The 12364-nt window shown below is 47.8% G+C and overlaps 1 protein-coding gene across 1 annotated transcript in view; it reads left to right on the top strand.

Annotated features, from left to right (window-relative positions):
• cacna1ha (calcium channel, voltage-dependent, T type, alpha 1H subunit a) overlaps window positions 1-8505 on the top strand; it is a 144811-nt gene extending 136306 nt beyond the window's left edge. Inside the window, exons 34-37 of the mRNA XM_045207652.1 lie at window positions 5690-5861; window positions 7007-7152; window positions 7258-7896; window positions 8317-8505. Of these exons, the coding sequence (XP_045063587.1) occupies window positions 5690-5861; window positions 7007-7152; window positions 7258-7896; window positions 8317-8505 (1146 nt within the window). The remainder of the gene's footprint in view (window positions 1-5689; window positions 5862-7006; window positions 7153-7257; window positions 7897-8316) is intronic.
• The last annotated feature ends 3859 nt before the right edge of the window (window positions 8506-12364 follow it).

Here is a 12364-nt window from a genome sequence, read left to right as displayed (position 1 = left end):
GATCAGAGACCTTGGTCAGGTCAGACAGATCAGAGACCTGGTCAGGTCAGACAGATCAGAGACCTGGTCAGACAGATCAGAGACCTGGTCAGGTCAGACAGATCAGAGACTTGGTCAGGTCAGACAGATCAGAGACCTGGTCAGGTCAGACAGATCAGAGACTTGGTCAGGTCAGACAGATCAGAGACCTGGTCAGGTCAGACAGATCAGAGACCTGGTCAGGTCAGACAGATCAGAGACTTGGTCAGGTCAGACAGATCAGAGACCTGGTCAGGTCAGACAGATCAGAGACCTTGGTCAGACAGATCAGAGACCTTGGTCAGGTCAGACAGATCAGAGACCTGGTCAGACAGATCAGAGACCTTGGTCAGACAGATCAGAGACCTGGTCAGGTCAGACAGATCAGAGACTTGGTCAGGTCAGACAGATCAGAGACCTTGGTCAGACAGATCAGAGACCTTGGTCAGGTCAGACAGATCAGAGACTTGGTCAGACAGATCAGAGACTTGGTCAGGTCAGACAGATCAGAGACCTTGGTCAGGTCAGACAGATCAGAGACCTGGTCAGGTCAGACAGATCAGAGACCTTGGTCAGGTCAGACAGATCAGAGACTTGGTCAGGTCAGATCAGAGACCTGGTCAGGTCAGACAGATCAGAGACCTTGGTCAGGTCAGACAGATCAGAGACTTGGTCAGGTCAGACAGATCAGAGACTTGGTCAGACAGATCAGAGACCTGGTCAGGTCAGACAGATCAGAGACTTGGTCAGACAGATCAGAGACCTTGGTCAGGTCAGACAGATCAGAGACCTGGTCAGACAGATCAGAGACCTGGTCAGGTCAGACAGATCAGAGACCTGGTCAGGTCAGACAGATCAGAGACCTGGTCAGGTCAGACAGATCAGAGACCTGGTCAGGTCAGACAGATCAGAGACTTGGTCAGGTCAGACAGATCAGCGACCTGGTCAGGTCAGACAGATCAGAGACCTGGTCAGGTCAGACAGATCAGAGACCTTGGTCAGGTCAGACAGATCAGAGACCTTGGTCAGGTCAGACAGATCAGAGACCTGGTCAGGTCAGACAGATCAGCGACCTGGTCAGGTCAGACAGATCAGAGACCTGGTCAGGTCAGACAGATCAGAGACCTGGTCAGGTCAGACAGATCAGAGACTTGGTCAGACAGATCAGAGACTTGGTCAGACAGATCAGAGACCTTGGTCAGGTCAGACAGATCAGAGACCTGGTCAGGTCAGACAGATCAGCGACCTGGTCAGGTCAGACAGATCAGAGACCTGGTCAGGTCAGACAGATCAGAGACCTGTTCAGGTCAGACAGATCAGAGACTTGGTCAGACAGATCAGAGACCTGGTCAGACAGATCAGAGACCTTGGTCAGGTCAGACAGATCAGAGACCTTGGTCAGGTCAGACAGATCAGAGACCTTGGTCAGGTCAGACAGATCAGAGACCTGGTCAGGTCAGATCAGAGACTTGGTCAGGTCAGACAGATCAGAGACTTGGTCAGACAGATCAGAGACTTGGTCAGACAGATCAGAGACCTTGGTCAGGTCAGACAGATCAGAGACCTGGTCAGGTCAGACAGATCAGCGACCTGGTCAGGTCAGACAGATCAGAGACCTGGTCAGGTCAGACAGATCAGAGACCTGTTCAGGTCAGACAGATCAGAGACTTGGTCAGACAGATCAGAGACTTGGTCAGACAGATCAGAGACCTTGGTCAGGTCAGACAGATCAGAGACCTTGGTCAGGTCAGACAGATCAGAGACCTTGGTCAGGTCAGACAGATCAGAGACCTGGTCAGGTCAGACAGATCAGAGACCTTGGTCAGGTCAGACAGATCAGAGACCTGGTCAGGTCAGACAGATCAGAGACCTTGGTCAGGTCAGACAGATCAGAGACTTGGTCAGGTCAGATCAGAGACCTGGTCAGACAGATCAGAGACCTGGTCAGGTCAGACAGATCAGAGACCTGGTCAGGTCAGACAGATCAGAGACCTGGTCAGACAGATCAGAGACCTGGTCAGGTCAGACAGATCAGAGACCTGGTCAGGTCAGACAGATCAGAGACCTGGTCAGGTCAGACAGATCAGAGACCTGGTCAGGTCAGACAGATCAGAGACCTGGTCAGGTCAGACAGATCAGAGACTTGGTCAGGTCAGACAGATCAGAGACTTGGTCAGACAGATCAGAGACCTGGTCAGACAGATCAGAGACCTGGTCAGGTCAGACAGATCAGAGACCTGGTCAGGTCAGACAGATCAGAGACCTGGTCAGACAGATCAGAGACCTGGTCAGGTCAGACAGATCAGAGACCTGGTCAGGTCAGACAGATCAGAGACCTGGTCAGACAGATCAGAGACCTGGTCAGGTCAGACAGATCAGAGACCTTGGTCAGGTCAGACAGATCAGAGACCTGGTCAGGTCAGACAGATCAGAGACCTGGTCAGGTCAGACAGATCAGAGACCTGGTCAGGTCAGACAGATCAGAGACTTGGTCAGACAGATCAGAGACCTGGTCAGGTCAGACAGATCAGAGACTTGGTCAGACAGATCAGAGACCTGGTCAGGTCAGACAGATCAGAGACTTGGTCAGACAGATCAGAGACCTTGGTCAGGTCAGACAGATCAGAGACCTGGTCAGGTCAGACAGATCAGAGACCTTGGTCAGGTCAGACAGATCAGAGACCTGGTCAGGTCAGACAGATCAGAGACCTGGTCAGGTCAGACAGATCAGAGACCTGGTCAGGTCAGACAGATCAGAGACTTGGTCAGGTCAGACAGATCAGAGACCTGGTCAGGTCAGACAGATCAGAGACTTGGTCAGACAGATCAGAGACCTGGTCAGGTCAGACAGATCAGAGACTTGGTCAGGTCAGACAGATCAGAGACCTGGTCAGGTCAGACAGATCAGAGACTTGGTCAGACAGATCAGAGACCTGGTCAGGTCAGACAGATCAGAGACTTGGTCAGACAGATCAGAGACCTGGTCAGGTCAGACAGATCAGAGACCTGGTCAGGTCAGACAGATCAGAGAGGGGTCAAAGACCGAGAGAAGGAGAAGGCTAACACAAGGAGCGTAGTGGTCTAGCTGCAGGGTTTAGAATGAGGGGTTAGAAAGGGGGTAGGATCGATAATGCAGCGCCCCTGTTACTGAGAGAGGGAAGAGAGATGGGGAGAGAAGGTGATTGTGCTGTTAAACAACAGCTTACTGAGGTAAAACCCAAGACTCTAAACATGTTTAACAACAGCTCACTGAGGTAAAACACAAGACTCTAAACATGTTTAACAACAGCTTACTGAGGTAAAACACAAGACTCAACATGTTAAACAACAGCTCACTGAGGTAAAACACGACTAAACATGTTAAACAACAGCTTACTGAGGTAAAACCCAAGACTCTAAACATGTTTAACAACAGCTTACTGAGGTAAAACACAAGACTAAACATGTTAATCAACAGCTCACTGAGGTAAAACACAAGACTCAACATGTTAAACAACAGCTTACTGAGGTAAAACACAAGACTCTAAACATGTTTAACAACTGCTCACTGAGGTAAAACACGACTAAACATGTTAAACAACAGCTTACTGAGGTAAAACACAAGACTCTAAACATGTTTAACAACAGCTCACTGAGGTAAAACACGACTAAACATGTTAAACAACAGCTTACTGAGGTAAAACACGACTAAACATGTTAAACAACAGCTTACTGAGGTAAAACACAAGACTCTAAACATGTTTAACAACTGCTCACTGAGGTAAAACACGACTAAACATGTTAAACAACAGCTTACTGAGGTAAAACACAAGACTCTAAACATGTTTAACAACTGCTCACTGAGGTAAAACACGACTAAACATGTTAAACAACAGCTTACTGAGGTAAAACACAAGACTCTAAACATGTTTAACAACAGCTCACTGAGGTAAAACACAAGACTCTAAACATGTTTAACAACAGCTTACTGAGGTAAAACACAAGACTAAACATGTTAATCAACAGCTCACTGAGGTAAAACACAAGACTCAACATGTTAAACAACAGCTTACTGAGGTAAAACACAAGACTCTAAACATGTTTAACAACTGCTCACTGAGGTAAAACACGACTAAACATGTTAAACAACAGCTTACTGAGGTAAAACACAATACTCTAAACATGTTTAACAACAGCTCACTGAGGTAAAACACGACTAAACATGTTAAACAACAGCTTACTGAGGTAAAACACGACTAAACATGTTAAACAACAGCTTACTGAGGTAAAACACAAGACTCTAAACATGTTTAACAACTGCTCACTGAGGTAAAACACGACTAAACATGTTAAACAACAGCTTACTGAGGTAAAACACAAGACTCTAAACATGTTTAACAACAGCTCACTGAGGTAAAACACAAGACTCTAAACATGTTTAACAACAGCTCACTGAGGTAAAACACGACTAAACATGTTAAACAACAGCTCACTGAGGTAAAACACAAGACTCAACATGTTAAACAACAGCTTACTGAGGTAAAACACAAGACTCTAAACATGTTTAACAACTGCTCACTGAGGTAAAACACGACTAAACATGTTAAACAACAGCTTACTGAGGTAAAACACAAGACTCTAAACATGTTTAACAACAGCTCACTGAGGTAAAACACGACTAAACATGTTAAACAACAGCTTACTGAGGTAAAAACACGACTAAACATGTTAAACAACAGCTTACTGAGGTAAAACACAAGACTCTAAACATGTTTAACAACTGCTCACTGAGGTAAAACACGACTAAACATGTTAAACAACAGCTTACTGAGGTAAAACACAAGACTCTAAACATGTTTAACAACAGCTCACTGAGGTAAAACACGACTAAACATGTTAAACAACAGCTTACTGAGGTAAAACACAAGACTCTAAACATGTTTAACAACTGCTCACTGAGGTAAAACACGACTAAACATGTTAAACAACAGCTTACTGAGGTAAAACACAAGACTCTAAACATGTTTAACAACTGCTCACTGAGGTAAAACACGACTAAACATGTTAAACAACAGCTTACTGAGGTAAAACACGACTAAACATGTTAAACAACAGCTTACTAAGGTAAAACACAAGACTAAACATGTTTAACAACAGCACTTAGACTCAAGAATGGTTACGGGCAAGAGAGAGAGAGAGAGAGAGAGAGAGAGAGAGAGAGAGAACGAACAGTGGATGTGTGCTGACTGAGTGTGTTCCCTCCAGTCCAGTCAGTGTGCTGACGCAGTATAGATGGTCTACAGTCAGAATGAAAAATGTATGCACTCACTAACTGTAAGTCGCTCTGAACTAAAATGTAGTCTGTAGGGACAACTGGACCGCTGGCTTTATTGGTGTTGTGTTGCTAGTGCAGCACTCTATAAGCTCTCCAGTGAACTGGACTCGGGTTGCAAAATGTGTTCAATAAATTCCCTGGTGTTCCCTAAATCCTGGTTGGATGGTTCCCAGAATCAGGAGGAAATAAGCAGGATATCTGGAATCCTTCAACCAGGATTTCTGGCACACCGGGGGAATTTGTTGAAAGTGAACGGAACTTTGCAACCCTAAACTGTACACACACACACACACACACACACACACACACACACACACACACACAGCCTAACGTAGCTGGTCTGGTCTCCCTCTACAGGAGGAGAAACGTCAGTGCAGCCAGGAGGAGGAGCTTCTGTCACCAAGGAAGATGTCCGTATCCAGGATGCATTCTCTCCCTAACGACAGCTACATGTTTCCTCCTGTACGACCTGCTAGCGCCACCTACCCTCTACAGGAGGATCACACCAGCCTCCTGCACCAAGCCTCAGGTACACACACACACACACACACACTCTTATTTAGGGGTTGCAAAGGGAGGGTAAATTACCGGTAACTTTCTAAGTTTACCGGTAAACTACCAGAATTTTGGGAAACTTTCAGGGATTTCATGGAATTTTCATAACATGTAAAATATATCCAATAATAAAATAAGCTATTTTATATTTTAAAATCACAATGACAAAGATGGTAAACATTCTCCTAAATACAACCCCGATAAACGTAGTGAATACCGTTTGTGTTTAATATGAGGGTTTCAGCATGAAATATCCTTTTTATTTTTACACACTTTTTTATTTATTTGACTATGTCAATATGTCTTTGTTGTAAATATTTTGGCGCCAAACTGGTGGCAGTTGGGGAAAGGTCAATAGTTGGAAGAGCTGCAGTTCATTGAAAATAATGCCATTGTTGCTTTGATGCTTTTTTTTTTTCATTCATTTGGGCTATTTTCCTCTTGAACCGTATGGTCTATCCACTAGACACTGGACACAGATATAAAGATTTAAGAAAAAATGGGGCCTACACACACACTGGCAAAGATTTCCAGCTGGCAGGACGCTGGAATCCGTTTCTGAGTGAGAGTGAGGGCTTTGCATAGGTGCTTTGTTGCGTTTTCTTTTGTGGGAAATGGCCTTTTTAAAATAACGGTTCTGTTCCAGAACAGTATGGATCACTTTTGTTCTTGGTTCTGGTTCTGTTCCTGGGAAAAAAATGTAGTTCTTTTCCGGAATTCTGTTCTGTTCCCTCGACCGGTTCCAGCCCCTGGATGCTAGTAGCATGTTAGCCCCAGAGACAGTCATGCTAAGTAATACACGCCCTGACCCAATGAGTCCTGTTGACTGACTGTAGCAGCTTGCAGGTTTTATACCTCGGAACGAACTTCAGTCTCGCCGAATCCATACCCCATGCCGGTCCTGTTGTGTAGACACCTTAGGAGAAATCTGTTTGGCGTGAGTGAGAAAGACGGGTAACATAATAATAATAATAATAATAATAATAATAATAATATGCCATTTAGCAGACGCTTTTATCCAAAGCGACTTACAGTCACATAATGTGGTCTAGTTCAGACCACTTTAGAGGGAAAACAAATGTTGATCTCTAAGTTTTAGTGTCGGTGTTCTCTCCTCAGGCTCTGTGACGTCTGTTTACTCCCAGCCGTGGGAAGAACAGGCTCTGCTGTCCAGCCTCTCTCCCCCTCCTCCCCCTGCTCCACTTGTCCTCACCCCCCCTCACATCGCCCCGCCAAGGCCCTCGCCCAGGGGGCTGCGCAGACAGGTGAGCACACACACACACACACACACACACACACACACACCATGCTTGGTCTACCACCAGAAAACTGTGGCAAATATTTCCCATTGTGTCCTCTCTGTGTTCCAGGTAGCTGTGAAGGTGGACTCAGTGGAGGTTCATAGTGTTGACTCAGTAGAGAGACAGGACCCCCTCTCAACCCTCCCCCCTCTCCCCCTGTCTCTCCACCCGCCTCCCCCCCGGCCCCCCTCCCTGCTCTCCCCCTGCCCCCCCTCTCCCTCCTCCCTCTCGGACCCCGCCGACGAGGAGGTGTGTCACATCACCAGCTCTGCACGCCATTGGTGGGACAGACATGGAAGTGGGCGGTGTCACTCCCTCTCCCCCTACGCCTCCCCCGTCTCCCCCGCCTCCCTGAGGAGCCGAGGGAGTGCGCTCAGTCTGCTGGGGGCGGGCCTAAAAGGTCATGACCCGAGGAAGGGCTTCAGCGTAGACACCCAGGGCTTCCTGGATAAACCCCGTCGTCCTGACGACCAGCGACGACACTCCACGGAGATCTGCCCGTCCCCTCCGGAGGACCCGCCGCTAGGGGAGGGGGCAGAGGTCAGAAGTCACGGGAAGAAGCGGATGAGCCCACCCTGCATCTCCATCCACCCCCCACGTGGCTCACCAGGCCGTGCGCCCTCGGAGGAGCCGCCGGCAGACTGCAACACGCTGCTGAGACGCAGGACGCCCTCCTACGACCTCGCCGACACACACACGCCGACGCCTGCACACACGCCGACGCTAACGGCGACACATCACCGCACACCGACTAACACACACACACTCGTACAGACTCTCCCTCGCTCAGCAACACACACACCGACACACACACTCACACACAGCCTGCCCCACACTCCCAGTCTTATTCGTACACACACCCTACCTCATTCCCACACACACACCCCGTCCCACACACACACCCCGTCCCACACACACACCCCGTCCCACACACACACCCCGTCCCACACACACACCCAGTCCCACACACACACCCCGTCCCACACACACACCCCGTCCCACACACACACCCAGTCCCACACACACACCCCGTCCCACACACACACCCAGTCCCACACACACACCCATCCCCTGAACTCCGACACTAGACCTTCCTCTCTCTACAGTGACTTCATGCCCCTCCCACAGTTCACCTTCGACCAACCAGAGCACATATACGTGAGTGGCATGTCCGCTGGCCTATCGAGCAATGACCCAGCCACAAGTCCCTCGCACTTTAACAGAGGGGCAGGGTTTAGCTTCGATGAACAGGAGAACTGCCCAATGAGAGCAGAGCCTGGTACTGGTACGAGGAAGGGGATTCGTCAGAAAGCCTAAACCCGATCCAGAGGGTGTGGCCTGATCTGGACAGTGACCGGTTGGATGGAGAGAGAGAGAGAGAGAGAGAGAGAGAGAGAGAGAGAGAGAGAGAGAGAGAGAGAGAGAGAGAGAGAGAGAGAGAGAGAGAGAGAGAGAGAGAGAGAGAGAGAGAGAGAGAGAGAGAGAGAGAGAGAGAGAGAGAGAGAGAGAGAGAGAGAGAGAGAGAGAGAGAGAGAGAGAGAGAGAGAGAGAGAGAGAGAGAGAGAGAGAGAGAGAGAGAGAGAGAGAGAGAGAGAGAGAGATAATGTGGTAGTAACTCAGTGTTGTTTAGTTCAGGACCAGGACTAAAGCCACATAAATCTGTAGCCAAAGTATTTCTAACACTCCTCACACCAGCCAGCCAGCCAATCAGGAACAAACATTTCCGACACTCTGCCCTCTCACGTGAGCCAATCAGGAACCAGCGCCTGGCTGACCTCTGACCCTTACATGAAGTGATGGGCGCGGTGCTCCTTCAAGTCCTTTACAGGAGCTCTACTTCCTATATTTCCTACTTCCTGTTTCCTGTCCTGGTCCATGATCACATTGATCTCTCAGACAGAACAGACAGTGGAGCGGAGGGGGGGGACACGTGTGTTTTATCCTATATGCATCAGTCTGGTCAGATGCTCTCTGTCATGGATGTTGATGGACATGTCTTTATCTGCAGACAGACAGACAGACAGACAGACAGACAGACAGACAGACAGACAGACAGACAGACAGACAGACAGACAGACAGAGCAGTGTGTGTTCTGTGTATCTCACATTGTACAATACAGAAAATATTTGATTTGCTGGGATGGATGAAATAACTCTATGCATTATGCACATACATTTTTTTTCTAGAGATCTATAATGTTTTTTTCACACAAAAAAAACGAGTTGAACTGTCCAGTTGGTCGTTTTGTTCGGTTGTCCTCTTGTGAATGTATGTTTTTATTTAAAGGGATCAAAGGAGGCCTCATCTGAACACTGTTCACCGTTCGCTAGCAAGGTCACTTTACTCAAAAAGTTACCAAGGAAACCAGTTCTTAATCTTGAACTCGTGTTTTTTTTTTGAGTTAACATAATGTAAACCAAAAGTATATGCTGTTACTTTATTTTTATTTTTCAAGCTTGGAAGTTTCTTCACCAAATTTAAGTGAAGTCAACTGTTTAGCCTTGACTGGGTCTGGCACCCTCTGCAGGGGATGAGATTAGGTTTACGGTGAGGAGAGGAGAGGAGAGGAGAGGAGAGGAGAGGAGAGGAGAGGAGAGGAGAGGAGAGGAGAGGAGAGGAGAGGAGAGGAGAGGAGAGGAGAGGAGAGGAGAGGAGAGGAGAGGAGAGAAGGAGAAGGAGGAGAGGAGAGGAGAGGAAGGAGAGGAGAGGGGAGGAGAGGAGGGAGGAGAGGAGAGGAGGGAGAGGAGAAGTGAGGAGAGGGAGAGGAGAGAGGAGAGGAGAGGAGAGGGAGAGAGGAGAGGAGAGGAGAGGAGAGGAGAGGAGGGAGGTAGGAGAGGAGAGGTGAGGAGAGGAGAGGTAGAGGTGAGGAGGAGAGGAGAGGAGAGGAGAGGAGAGGAGAGGAGAGGAGAGGAGAGGAGGAGAGGAGAGAGAGGAGAGGGAGGAGAGGGAGGAGGAGGAGAGGAGAGGAGAGGAGAGGAGAGGAGAGGAGAGGAGGGAGAGAGGAGAGGAGAGGAGAGGAGAGGAGAGGAGAGGAGAAGGAGAGGAGAGGAGAGAAGTGAGGAGAGGAGGAGGAGAAGAGAGGAGAGGAGGGAAGGAGGAGAGGAGGAGGAGAAGAGAGGAGGAGGAGAAGTGAGGAGAGGAGGAGGAGAAGAGAGGAGGAGAAGTGAGGAGAGGAGAAGAGAGGAGAGGAGAGGAGAGGAGAGAGGAGAGGAGAGGAGAGGAGAGGAGAGGAGAGGAGGAGAGGAGAGGAGAGGAGAGGTGGAGGAGAGGAGAAGAGAGGAGAGGAGAAGAGAGGAGAGGAGGACTGGGACGTGTTTGTGTAGATAACTAAAGAGAACCAAACTGACCACCTGTATCCAGAGTGCAGTAATGTGTCGTTCCCCAACCCTACAACATAACTCTACTAATGGTGTTCCTAGCTAGTTCCAGGAACCAGTCAGCCCTGTCTGAGGGTCGGGTAGATAAGTCACGTTCAGGTGCGCCTGTAATCCGCCTGGTCGGCCTGTTTTACATACAGTATATATACCTAACCTGCTGTGCACGGGGCTGTGACAGTATCATGCATCTCTCCAGCAGACTCAGGCCATATCCACCTGTAGAGATAGACCCCCCCCTCCAACCACACCTTACTATAACCCTACCCTAGATACTAGGTTGTGGACTGAAACGTTTGTTTATTTTAGGGTGACGAAGTTTAAGAACACTGCTCTACCTATCTCCCCATCCTCCATCTCTAACCCCACCCCCTCCATCTCTAACCCCACCCCCTCCATCTCTAACCCCACCCCCTCCATCTCTAACCACACCCCCTCCATCTCTAACCCCACCCCACCATCTCTAACCCCACCCCTCCATCTCTAACCCCACCCCCTCCATCTCTAACCCCACCCCTCTATCTCTAACCCCACCCCACCCCACCATCTCTAACCCCACCCCCTCCATCTCTAACCCCACCCCCTCCATCTCTAACCCCACCCCCTCCATCTCTACCCCCCACCAGCAGTATGCATGTAGATGATGACTATATATCAGAAAATATATCCATGTTTGTTATTTATCACTAGAGAGGAGCTTCCTGTTTCTCCTTCTATTCTACTCTGTTTGATCTCACTGAGGAAGAGACTTCTGATTGGATGATGAGACAATGTTTTGTTTACTAGGAAGTAAAAGCCTGATGTCCATCTGACTGACCCCGCCCCCCTCAGGTCAACTAGTTTGACCCCTGAACTTTAGAGTCAGAGGTGTCTCCAGCTATAGAATCTCCTCTCATATTTATATTTGATTTAGAGACAGAACCTTTTCTCTGTTGCCATAGTAGTCAATACAATTTGGTAGAAAATAAAAACAACTAATACTAATAGTTGAAGAGTTTCACAGATGTATTTGAATCCTCAGATGGGTTTTTTCTTTTTTAATGAGGAATCGCTTTTGACTATTTGCATGTTGCTGAGAAAAATATATATTTAAAAAAAAAAAGACATCCGGATCTTTTTGACATTCTTTTTGATATATATAAAAAAAAAATATCCAGATGTTTCCGATGTTTGTAGAATGACTATCTTAAATGCACTGGGCTCATGTTTTGGTTGGTATAGGCTGTGATACTGATGAAACATATCTTTATTTTATTAATGTCCAATGCAATATGTGCCGGGTGGTTTAGTGTGTATCTACTGAGTCAGTGGGATACTGTCCAGGCTGCCATGGCTGTTACAGAGAGGGGAACCATGGAGACAGGTTCTGGGTCTGGTTTATCTCAGAACCCCACCCAGAAGTGACTTTCAGGTCAGATGCTCAGCGTTGGCTTTCCTCATGTCGCTCCCCACATGATCAATCCACTAATTACCAAAACCCTACACATTATTTATATCAAGAGAATCTGATGTGTATTATAACTCAGTATACAATTAACCCTGATGAAGGTTTATACATAATGGATTATGATGATGATGGATCTTTGGCATGGAGGTGAATCTGTGCTCCTATCTGATAAAAGACTCGAATTATAAGAGACTGTGTGTTTTTGAAACAGCATCACCGGGCTTCAGGAAGTTCTAGAAACAGGCTTCAGGACATTGTAGAACCAGGCTTCAGGACGTTCTAGAACCAGGCTTCAGGACGTTCTAGAAACAGGCTTCAGGACGTTGTAGAAACAGGCTTCAGGACGTTGTAGAA

Source organism: Coregonus clupeaformis, chromosome 26 (genome assembly GCF_020615455.1).
Source record: "Coregonus clupeaformis isolate EN_2021a chromosome 26, ASM2061545v1, whole genome shotgun sequence".
Classification (NCBI taxonomy): domain Eukaryota; kingdom Metazoa; phylum Chordata; class Actinopteri; order Salmoniformes; family Salmonidae; genus Coregonus; species Coregonus clupeaformis.
The sequence above is the reverse complement of the archived record's forward strand: the minus strand, read 5'-3'. Positions and strand labels throughout refer to the sequence as shown.